This window comes from Paramisgurnus dabryanus, chromosome 1 (genome assembly GCF_030506205.2).
Source record: "Paramisgurnus dabryanus chromosome 1, PD_genome_1.1, whole genome shotgun sequence".
Taxonomy (NCBI): Eukaryota; Metazoa; Chordata; class Actinopteri; order Cypriniformes; family Cobitidae; genus Paramisgurnus; species Paramisgurnus dabryanus.
This window is the reverse complement of record NC_133337.1, coordinates 53236830-53248910: the sequence shown is the minus strand read 5'-3', so window position 1 is coordinate 53248910 and position 12081 is coordinate 53236830. Positions and strand designations below refer to the sequence as shown.

Genomic DNA, 12081 nt, shown 5'->3' with positions numbered 1-12081 from the left:
TCTCTTGCAGGAGGAGCCATTGGCATGGACACGAAAACATGCACAAGGGGGCACTGGTGTTATTCAACAAAACACTGGTATGTGTTGGTTACTGAAAGTGGCAAACACATTTCGAGCAAGAATCAGTTATTGAGCAAAACTAAAAGAAACAGTGGTTAAAAAGGTTTCCGTACCTCATCCCTATTAGCAACTGTAAGCTAATGGTGAGACGTCGGGTCGGATTTTGAGAGAAATTTAGATTTATCACCGTTTGACTTCATCACAAGTAGGTAAAGTAACCTGCAATTTTGTATTTCAAACAGAGGTGGCGATAGAAAGGTAAACGAGTTTTATTAGTTGTTAATTGCTATTTAAACAGTGTTCATATGAAAGTAATGTAATTACAAAACCGTCTAGTTTAAAAAGTCGTCATATGAAACTTTCTCAAAAAAAAAATATGTCATGCTTGGACTTATTAACCAGTTATGTAAACTAAAAAAAAAAAAACAGAAAATATATAAACCTCACGAATGCCAGTGTCAAGAATATATTTGAATATATATCAAATATTCATTTATGAACCCCAAACTGTTCATGTTAAACTGACAAGTTTGTCACATTCTCGCGTGTATCCATTAGATGGCGACATTGTCATTAACAGAAATTTTTATTGTGACCAACTTATCACAGACAAAAAAACATAAAAAAGAAACAAAAATAGATTTTATATTGACATACTACACACAAACATGTGATATAAACAAGTCTTGCAGAAAGAAACTTGAAAAGAAAAAGGCATGGAAGTTTCTAATCTACTATAGATTATATGCATTTCCATCATACACAATTTTGTTTCCAACAAAGCCTAAACTTGGGCTCAAGTATGTTTGACTTTGGCAATGTGTGACAGTATTTCATTGACAAAGCTATTGTTCTTAGCGCGGACTTCTGCCCGCAGCTTGCGCAGCTTCTCTTTGACAGCATCATCAGTCATGTCATCAGCAGGAAGTGCTTTAACCTTAGCCAGAAAAGCCTCAATCATCTTCTCCCCCTCCTGTGGGTAAAATTATAAAAAACAAGCTAATTAATTGGAAACCTCATCTTTAATAGCAGCTCTTTCAGAAACGTATATTTCACCTGTCTGTCAAGACAGCGTTTTTTGGCTTCAGGTCCAGCATCTGACCCCTCCTCCTCAGCTTTGGAGAATTCCTGGAACTCCTCAAGCTCCAAAGCCTTAGCCTGTGCGTTAGCAATCACATGCTTGGGGAAGTTAGCGAGCTCTGCCACATGAATCCCAAAGCTCTGATCACAAACACCTGATTGAAATGACAAAGAATAAACACAAATCAAAGTGTGATAATAATTAACAATACTTTAAAAACACACAAACACATTGGCTCACCTAAGACAATTTAATTCCCTAAATGTGAATATGTATATGTATATGGATATGTATTCCTATAACTCAATTAAAGGTGGGGTGCATGATCTCTAAAAGCCAATGTTGATTTTTGAAATCACCCAAACACGCCCCTACCCCAAAAGAATCTGGACCACCTTTTGATAGACGTGCCCCACATATACACAACTCAGGCAACGATGTCGGTTAGTAGACATGCCCTAAAGGGCGGGACACACCAAAGCTTTTTTACGCGGCTGAAAACGCCTGGAGGACGCCGAATGCTGCTGTTTTTTCAGCTGAGTGCCAGTTTTTTTTCGGCCGAGCGCTTTGGTAGCTGTGATACGTGAGCTGTGAGCCGATTGGTTGTTTTGATACTTGTCCCGCCCCTCCTCCACTGTGATTGGACGGCCATGTGAAACTGACATTCACCCAAAGTTGAATCTCTTTCAACTCTCGATGCGCAGCGCTGAGCGCGAATAAAATCGTAGAGCTCCGGCTTTCAGTGCGGAAAAAAGTTCGCCAGGTGCTGGCCATTTTGAAAACGCCGTGCTTCCATTGGAAACAACCGCTGGCCGCGGGCATAAAAGCTTTGGGGTGCACGCGCCCTTATTGCTGATTGGCTAAAAGTGTGTTTTGGTTCTCAGCCCGACTCCCTTTTCCAAAGAGTTTTTAAAAAATCATGCACCCCACCTTTAAAGGAATGTTTCACTAATCCCGATAATTTACTCATCCCACGTCATCCAGATTTGTCTTTCTTTGTTAAGTTGAGAAGAATTTTTTTTTTGAGGACAAGGTTCCAGGATTTTTCTCAATTTAATAGACTTTTCTTTTTTTGACAGTTCACAGTTTCAGTGCAGTATTACATAAAAATTTCGAAAGATCTACCGCTCTAGTGTTTAAATGTGAAGAAAGGAGCATTTTGATGTTGTTTTATGTGGAATAATACTAATTAATGTCTTTGTGTCAGTTTATTGTTTAAAATGGTCTCACATATGTAACACGTGACCTTTCGACATGATTCCATAATACGTCAGGTCACGCTGGCACAGCACACAGCTAGTGCAAGACAAGAAATTGTGGTCTAAAAGTTAAAAAAAAAAATTTGCCGAAAAAAACAAGCATTTCGCTAGATAAGACTCTTATGCCTCGGTTGGAATAATTTAGAGCCATTTGAAGCGGTGTTAAAACTGCAATTTTAAACTGCATTGAAACTGTGAACTGTTGAGGTCCAACAACTTGGAATCCTGGAATGTTTTCCTCAAAAAAAACAAAAAAAAAAAAATATTTATTCTCGAATGAAGAAAGAAAGACAAACATATTGGATATCATGATATATATTTTTTTTTATGAAAGTGAAATATTTAATGGAGCATTGCATAAACGGCGCAAAAGCTATAGGTTCAATTATCAGGGAACATACATACTGAAAAGTATATACTATGAATCAGGCATGTGATTGGCCAAAGACAAAAGGAAGGAAGAAAGGCGGCAAAAAGAAACATACCCTTTTTGACTTTGTAGAGCATCGTGAGTGTGCTGTCTGTGGTCAAGGCAGTAACGTGGAGGTTACGGACAGTGGGCACCTGTTGCGCCAATGCCGTCAGCTCGTGGAAGTGTGTGGCAAACAGGCAGAAAGACTTGAGGCGAGTGGCTATGTACTCTGAGATTGCCCAGGCCAAACCGAAGCCATCGTATGTGGATGTGCCTCTGCCCAATTCATCAATAATAATGAGAGAATCCTCTGTGGCTGATCTAAAGAACAGAAGGATACCGACAATAATATTACAAAATAAATATACACAGCACTGCATTAGAAATGCATCAGAGTTATCATAAAACATGCTGGACCACATAAACAGATTTTGTAAAACATACTGTATTATTAATCATTTTTACAAATTTGATTCCTGACCGGAGAATAGCGGCAGTCTCCAGCATTTCAGCCATAAAAGTGGACACTCCTTTGATCTGGCAGTCCCCTGCGCCCACTCGAGCGAGTATACAGTCCACCACACTTAATTCTGCCTCTTCACATGGCACAAAGCACCCAATCTGTGCCATCAAGACAATCACGCCTACTTGACGGATGTAAGTGGACTTGCCGCCCATGTTGGGACCTAAACAATTAATACACTGATTAGGCACTCTGTGTAGTAACCACCGGCTTGTTTTTGTAATTCACCAGGAACCTACCTGTGATGATATGAAACATCTCTGCACCCCTCGAAAAAGTGACATCATTGGGAATGAAAGCCACATCGTCCTGGGCTTCAACAATAGGATGTCTTGCCTCCTTTAGAATGAGTCTGCCCGATCCTTTCTCTAGTATTTTGGGCCTTACGTAAGGCACCGGGGCAGCATGTGCCACTACAGCAAAGCTCACTACTGCATCCAGCTGAGCGATCACCTCATTTAAGGTCTGCACTGGATCCACATAACCTACAACACAAACAAAAGGTATAATAAAATATTCTTACCAACATAACACGTGTAAGTAATACGAATGACTCCCTTACCAGCGGCGATGCTGACGATTTCTTTGACAATGGCGTTCTGAGCCTCCTCATATTCTTCCTTGCTCTTAGTGTATTCCTCATTCAAAGAGCTCAGCTTACTGTAAGATATAAACAAACCCCCATCATTTGCTAGGAACCATTATCTGCCCAGATATTTAAACACCACACAAGCGTCTAACTCTCACCTGTTAGTAAAGCGCACTCCATTTTTCTGAACATCTAAAGTTGTAAATTTCTTATTGTTGCGAAGGCTCTTCTCTTCTTTGCATGTGACTCGGAAGAAGTAACCGATCTGAGCATTGGACTCCAGCTTGACGGTTTTGCCTCCTTCCAACCCTAAAAACCACATTAACAAACTCCATTTTGCAAAAGTAAACACACAAGAGCATAAAAATAAATGGAATTTTATACAATGTTTATCTACCAAGTTCACGAGCTGCACTGCTTAAGGCTGCCTGCATAGCTTTCTCCAAACGATCCATGTTCTCCCTGAGCTCACTTAAAGTGGGATCAAATGAAGGTTTTACCAGAAACTCATGATGGTCAATCTGGACAGGGGACACCATACTTTTAAAATTGACATTTTAAGGGACATAGCAGCTTATAGTAAAAGAAACTTACAGTACGCGTTATCTTTTGTGGACGTGGATCATGAGAAGACCTTTAAGCTCACCTGGTTCATATCTAGTGTAGTTTCAATCATCTCCTGAAATTTGGAAAAGTCATTGATGAGGTCACTGAGGGGAGAGATGAATGCTGCATGCAAGAGGACCTGATGTTTTCCTGTAAAACAGCCACATTAAACATGAAAGTCACTTTCCTGCAGTCAGAAGTTACGGCCGCTTCTTGAAACGGATACATGAGAACTTATTTAAAAGTTACATTTCATCCAAACAATAAATTAAATGAGTAATGTGGCTTTCACATAGGACGCAGTGTGCGCTGCGCTATGAAACCTATTCATTTCAATGGCTTTTGCCGCGTCAGGGCGGTTTTTGTTTATTCGAGCAAAGCGCGAGGGCAGCGGAGCGCACCTTGCGCTCACGCCGCGGTCAAAGTTCAAAATAGTTTAACTTTTGCACTGCGCTCTGTGACGATTACCCGCGCGACCAATAGAAACAGGCTTCCAAACAAGCAAAATGGACTAGAAAAGACTGCCTACTCTCCGCCTATTGATCTAATGTTTGACGTACCAAGGGCAATGGTTCTTCATTGATCCTGATTTCTAACGCATGCCCACAGTGTCCGGCACAATCTTTAAGGTATCATTAGCTATGTTTCCACCCAAAGTTGTGAATTTAACGTATGCGCAAAACTGGAATAGCGCATAAAACAATATGAATAAAGCCCCGTTTCCATCTATTAAGTCGAAAAGCACAAATGCTTTACTTCCTCAAAGTTTTTTATCCACATTTTAAATATGTATGCCCATATTGGTTTTCCATCCTTTAGGATAGGAAACAACTAGAACTTTGTTTCTGAATCATGCATAGTACCGATGTCATACGCCGGTCTGCGCAGCTCATCACAGCGTCAAACACGCATCCGATCTTTATAACCACAGGCGCTTGTAACACTAACCACACATTCAAATGCCATTAGGGCTGACACGATTAATCATGCAAATGCTTATTTTCTCAATGAATGAATTTTAACTATATTACGGTGAAATCCTGGCACATCCCAAAGCCAGGGGGCGCTCTTGTGCAGAAACTCCCTTTGTGCAACAAAAGAAGTAGCATTACAAACGCTATCCCAAGAAATGTCTATACAGATATTTATATCGCTGTTCTTCAAATTGTTTCAGGTATTTTCATGATAATAAAGATTATTTTGAATGATTTTGTTTAGCGAGTGTTGCTTTTTTAAATGCACTTTATAAACAACTCAGACTCATAATGATTTTAGATTGATAAGGACTTCGTACTGACCAAAACACCGTAGTACACATACAAGCTGTGCATAAAACACAGAATCGATTCTAAATCGATTTCAGACAGGCATTTTTAATGGGACACGTGATTAATCGTTACAGCCCTAAATGCCTCTATAACCACAAAAATAAATAAATAAATAAAACCACACGATCATCGTTTTTGTGATTGATCGATCCCACGTTCAAGCAATCATGTACTCGTGCCCATCGCTAACTAGTCATTTTGCTGCCAAACTCGTTTAGCTTACCACTGTATCTCTCCAAAGCCAATACCAGTCCCGGTAGCTGCCCAACAGCTTGGTAGACACGATAACAGTCCTGTAAATTAGAGCTCTGACGCTGAAACTTTTTGGCCATCCGGTTTAGGTCTGGAAAACGTCGGAGAAGATCTTCTTGACAACTCTTCCTCAGCTCAGAGTCATCCACAAAACTCTCCACAAGATCCAGTCTGTATAAAAAAAAAAAGAGTTATTATATGTTTCTGTAATATTAAAATGTGTTTGTGACCACAAGACTACCAAACAATTTATATTTGCTAGGCTTAAACCAACTGAAAATCAAACTTCTTACAACACTGATTTTATGTTATTACGTTACAGACGACAACAATGAGACATTAAGGTAAAATACAAAATAATTACAATTTAAATGTACTACTTATATGAATTATCTGACAGATTTAAACAGGCTGGATCAAATACATATGTCAACGCATTTATATGATGCAATCAAAGGTCTCACCGTTCATCTATTTTGCTTTTGTCTCTAAGAGGCTGTTTGATCCACTGGTTGACCAGCCGCTGTCCTTGTGGGGTACGGCATTTGTTTAAAAGACCTGCCAGAGAATGAGTGCCTGTGGTATCATCAGATGAACCCTGAGAAAAAAAAACTAATCAACTTACAATAGCATTTTCTGTACAAATTCTGGATTTAAAATCTTAAAATTCCTGATCGTAAATTTTTGTTTTGGAATGATTCCTGACCTGAAAGAGATTCAGTGCTTGCACAGCAGCATTATCCAAACGCATGTACTGGTTCAGATCAAAGGTTGTTATCTTGAAGGTACCGAAGTTACCCTCATCTGAGAGGAGCTCCAGGTATTTGATGACTGCTTCTAAGCAAGACATGGCAATCTGTAAAAGCAAAAAACCTTAGATTAAACCTTCAATTCAGAGCGCTGGTCTATTTTATCATAAAACAGCTCAACTCACAATTCAATTTTATTCTGAATTTCTTATAAACACCATACACATTAACTGGCATCCAGAGCTACAAACCTGCTTCTCCATCTCTGGAAGTGCAGCACTGGACACAGTCTCTCCCTTACGCCCCTTAAGTAAACGATTCAGGTCCTGCACAATATCTTTGGTTGTGAACTCCGATTTCTTTCTGTCTGTGAGCAGAACACCTCCACGCTGTACCACCTGAATTATGAACAGCAACCAGCACGTCATCAGAGGATGATTTTCGTCTTAAAATCTTGCACCATGACATACAAGCTGACAACGAAATGCGTGCAACTAACTATAAGCAAGCAAGCTACCTGTCTGAGTTTGCCAAGGTCTCCACCTGCATCTCCTCCAGGAAGCACGCACTCTTTAGGCCCGATCTGCACGAGCAAAGCCTCCAGATTGGAGAACTGATCATTATCCGGGAACTCGCACACACCAAGTTTCCTGAGAGTAATGTCCACGTACCCAACGCCGACCACACGTTGTCCATCACTTCCAGTGCCAAGACGAACCCCCACGACACCCGCAGCTGCCTCCCCTGGTCCTACTCCACTACCAAATAAGATGTCCTCAAACTGTGTCAGGTTACCAGGAGATGCCTGGGATGCAAGGGAAGATGGCATAGAAATGTTTAACAACTTAGTGATGCCACCAAATGAATAGATAAAGATAATAATAGATTAATGTTACTTTGAAAGATAATTGCCAGTCATGATCTTTGCTGCTTTTACTGGCATTATTTCTGTAAACTTCCACTCGGTACTGTCTGACCAAAAGCAGGTCTCTCACAAATGATTCAAAATTCATCTTATTGAGGACCACGCTCTCCAGCTTTCTGTCGCCTGTGTTTATAAAAGAGATGCAAGAGAGTGATAAAATGATCATATAAATACATGTTGATTCTTCAACCATGACAAAGAGGAATGTTTTACTTTAAAAACAACACGTTTACACCAACAGATACATGTAAACAATTAATAAACAGATTTTAATTTTTAATTTACATTTAGTTTAATTTGCAGTTAAACTCTATAAGACACATCTGCACAGTCGAAAAACACAACTATTACAATAGGCTGTCAATGATTTTCTAAGTTAATTTGCCAACCTGCGCCCAGGTTTTTGATGACCCCATTCGTCTTGAAAACCTCCTTTGCTGTAAAAAGCGCATCTTTTCCGTGCACCGTGTAGTAATCGTTTCGATCAAATATTCTCACGGTGGTGTCAGGTTTCTCGGGCATAGAAAAATAAAAATTCAGAAATGCCTTTTCTGAAACGCTGTCCATGGACAGATTTTGTTTAGGTTGCACCGCCATGCTGCAATCTCCCGCCACAGACAGCACACGCGCGCTGGGAGGGTCAAAGGCAAAAGGGGCGGAGTCAAAGTGACGACAAATCCGATATGGATTTGTCGTACACTGCAGGATTTTTTTATAAATTATTGTTTAATAACGTGTAAGAAGTATATAAATTAATTTAAAAGTTTAATTGTTTTAAAAGTGATATGTGGATTTTAGGCCTGTCGGACGTTTTTTAAAGGACTTTCTATAGTAATAATAATTTTCAGACTGTCAGACTGTTAATTAATACTTCACATAATGCTACGTTCCAGAAAACTCGGATGTAGGATATCCTCCACTTCAACCGGAAATAACGTTAACACTTTAAATTAATTAATGTTACTAAATCATTTGTAACAAAAAATATGTTTTCGTTACGTAATATTTTTAATGTTACTTAATGCAGACGTTATTTCCGGGTTAGAGGTGGTAAATATGGATCAACAGTACTGTTATGTAGAAAAACAAAAAAAGTTAATTAAATATTAAATCGAATATTGCTATTATTATATATAGCATTAATATTAAATATAATAATACTTTTCTTGTTTTATTCATATTTAAAAAAAAATATCTCATATGTAGTATGTGAAAAGTCCATCTGAATTCCAGGCACTCAATGCAGTATTTCCCTATACAGCATGTAGGCCTGTACTAGAATAAAAACAATTGTGACTGGAGTAAGGGTTTATTGATGGGGTTAAAAACACATGCTAGCTGTCATAATCAACGGGATAATTATAAATGTGTGTAAATCACAGTGAAACCTGATTGAAAATAGTTGTTTTGCATGTTGAGTGTTAATCACAGATCAGTGGGATCACATTTAATGATGGTTATTTGTCTCATTCCCTGGTACAAGATAACCATCTATTCTGTATGAAACTGTAATTAAAGGGCCTTGCCTCTACGTTTCAGGCAAACAAACGGACTCATTCAATGGCAACTTTCTAACAAAACAAAAAATGGTGTTTTACCTTGATTCCAGTGTTTTAGCAGATATATATTTATATATTAAACAAGGCTTTTCAACATGTGTGTCTGTATGTTGCTGTGTGTATAACACAGATGTTACATTACATTAAAATAACAGACTTCAATTGACCTAAATAATGCATTTAATGATTGTGGCTGTAATATTTGACAACGGGTTTTACAGTTCTGGTGTTTTATGTTTGAAGTGATCTGGTCATCTGGTGTAATAGCGGGGTGCAGTTGATCAAAAGTATGCTTAATGAAAAAGTAATTTACAGAAAAAATACAACAACCCAATGGCTAAATTGCTATCAGAATTTCAATTTTATAAAAATTGTTTGGGCCCTTCCTCCACAAAGTAAACATTATTATACTTTCTTTTTATAATAATAATCTCATATAACATGAATATAAAATATGTGGGTCAAGTATAAGCTGTTGAACTTGTCCATTTATGACTTGGTTGAAATAAAGTCTTGGTTCTGCTTAAAAACTTTAAAGCACTTCCAGTTTTTTAAAAAAAGTGGGATTTGAAACCCAAACAGAAGTGCAAAGGTTGTTGCAATACCATCTTGTCGTCACATGGTGTCAGAACTGAGCTGGTGAGGCTAGAATAAAAAGTCATCCATCTCTGCAGGGATTCTACATGAAAGGCTCCTTACATAACAGCTGCTTCAGCTGTGTGCCTCTTTAAAGCACTTTCACTTCATTCACTGAATGAAGAGACCTGGAAACTGGCTGTGGTAAACATTTGAACTATATTGTAACCCCACCATCAGCACACAAAGCGCACTTTGTATGTGCACATCAGCATACATATTGGAAAGTGCTGAGCATATATGCATCCTTCGTGTCTACACACAAACATATGACAAACCAAGCAGGTGTTTCATTGTTTTTATCAAATTAGAGAATATAAGCACAGATAAAATATGCCAAGACAAAATAATCCCACTATATAAAGGCACATATGTTCACCAAGAAGTCCTCACATCTGTCCCTTATCAAACTTCTGCAATATAAATGATCCTTCAGAAAGCTTTATCTCATAGGTGATGAAAATAGGCAGCAGGGTGTGTACCGTAGTTTATCTGTTTATTAGTTTATGATTACTTTATCAGGCTTATGCATAAAACTATGTTTAGCTCAACCTAAAGTAGCCTATATTTACATGTATTTGTCTAGTGGATGCCAAGAAACTGACACAAAGTATGTGTGAAGTGTATGTATGCACGTTCTGGTGAGAAGAGCTCAGCCTGAACTTTAAGCAAATCTTCCCAAAAAGTTGCGAACAGGTCTATCCTAGAGTTGAGAGAAATACGGGCCTTATATCTGGCAAGGCTTGAATCTGTTGCAGTCACTGCTTGTGTTGGTGGTATTGTTCAGTGATGTATTGCAGATGGTCCGAATTAATGTGTTTGTTCTCCGCAGTGGCCTTTCGTAGTGGGATGGCCTGTTTTATGGGGGGGGGGGGCTGCTGCAGCGCTCTGGACTGTGGCCAGATGCAATGGTCTGACGGATACCACTGTGACGGGGCAGGACTAAGCTACTGCAGAGGATTAAATTATTGGTATCGGAGAGAAACAATTCAGACAGACATAAAAGTAATTTCCCCTATGAATTCTGAGACATTTAATTACTTGTAGTTCAAACACTTTGTCAATGCAAACATAAAAACTTGTGAAGCAGCATTAATGGTGTTGATAATACTTTATGATTATACAACGCAAAAGGCACCAAGGACAACAAATTTAAAAGAGGCTGATATAAACACTTGAAATCTAGACCAGCCCAAAATATCTTACAGCTATCAGTTGTTACGTCATTCAGTCATTTGTTGGTAATTGCCTAGTCAGCACAATTAAAAGAAAATTAACCATCTCATTGTTATCTGTTACATGGCATCTTAGTAACTTAGCCATCCGTGAGTAGTGAACAGAGATCCTGTCTGTGAGAACATCATTCATTTCTCATGTAGAGGGTTCAATGTCATATGTCTATAACATGTTTGACTATATCTTATGTAAATAAACAAAAACAAACATCTCTAATAATGAGTGACAGCAGACTAAACATACAGTTTGTTCTTTACAGTACATAAAGTATCAATTTCTTTTTTTAATGGGTGTTGTTCGCTATCTGGAGGGTTTGGTCTCACTAAATGTGTGGTTAAATATTAATGATGTGCTGTATATGAAACCAAAACCCTAGGTGTACTTGAATTACAGTTAGCATTTTACAAAGTCTCAGATACACAACAATGACTGTTTTGAGTAAATTAAGGAGTCATATTGCATTCATATATTAGTTTTTATTTGTTTCACTTAATCAAATAACGTCGCTACTTTTTACCTAACCCTCAGCAGACATTACATTAATATCTTGAAAAGTTTTATTGCTTCTTGCAAAATGAGGTTGTACTTTAACCCTTCATTTTTGTGCATTTTATCTGATGCAATAAAACCTTTATCTTTATGGTTTATTTTAACCTCAATACTTAACTGCATATCGTGCGATGGTAATAAAATTCAATTAGATATAAAATCAGTAGGCCTACATCTCAATCAAACCTATTTGCGTCTGCTGAAACATAGTTATATTTTTAAATGCATATTTTGTTTACAACAAAAAAGTTGTTTCAGTACTGGGTTAAAAATGGATGAACCCAGCTGTTGGGTTAAATTAACACAGACTACACTGT

At 38.3% G+C, this 12081-nt stretch overlaps 1 protein-coding gene across 2 annotated transcripts; it reads right to left on the bottom strand.

Moving 5' to 3' along the window:
* Window positions 1–328: 328 nt before the first annotated feature.
* Window positions 329–8412, bottom strand: msh2 (mutS homolog 2 (E. coli)). Of its 2 annotated transcripts, XM_065270486.2 has the most exons (16): window positions 8174–8412; window positions 7756–7907; window positions 7377–7664; window positions 7111–7257; window positions 6817–6966; window positions 6575–6708; window positions 6082–6281; window positions 4571–4680; window positions 4322–4445; window positions 4083–4233; window positions 3898–3995; window positions 3575–3820; window positions 3294–3498; window positions 2886–3133; window positions 1117–1295; window positions 329–1033 (listed from the first exon to the last, which is right to left on the bottom strand). In XM_065270486.2, exons 1-16 carry the CDS (start codon window positions 8379–8381, stop codon window positions 857–859), a joined length of 2817 nt encoding a protein of 938 aa, XP_065126558.2. In that variant the 5' UTR covers window positions 8382–8412; the 3' UTR covers window positions 329–856. The 2 variants fall into 2 exon arrangements, 1 of the variants encoding a protein (XP_065126558.2); XR_012337197.1 differs by lacking the exons at window positions 329–1033; window positions 1117–1295; window positions 2886–3133; ... (1 more) ...; window positions 3575–3820; window positions 3898–3995 and having other exon boundaries at window positions 4185–4233; window positions 4322–4395.
* Window positions 8413–12081: the final 3669 nt, after the last annotated feature.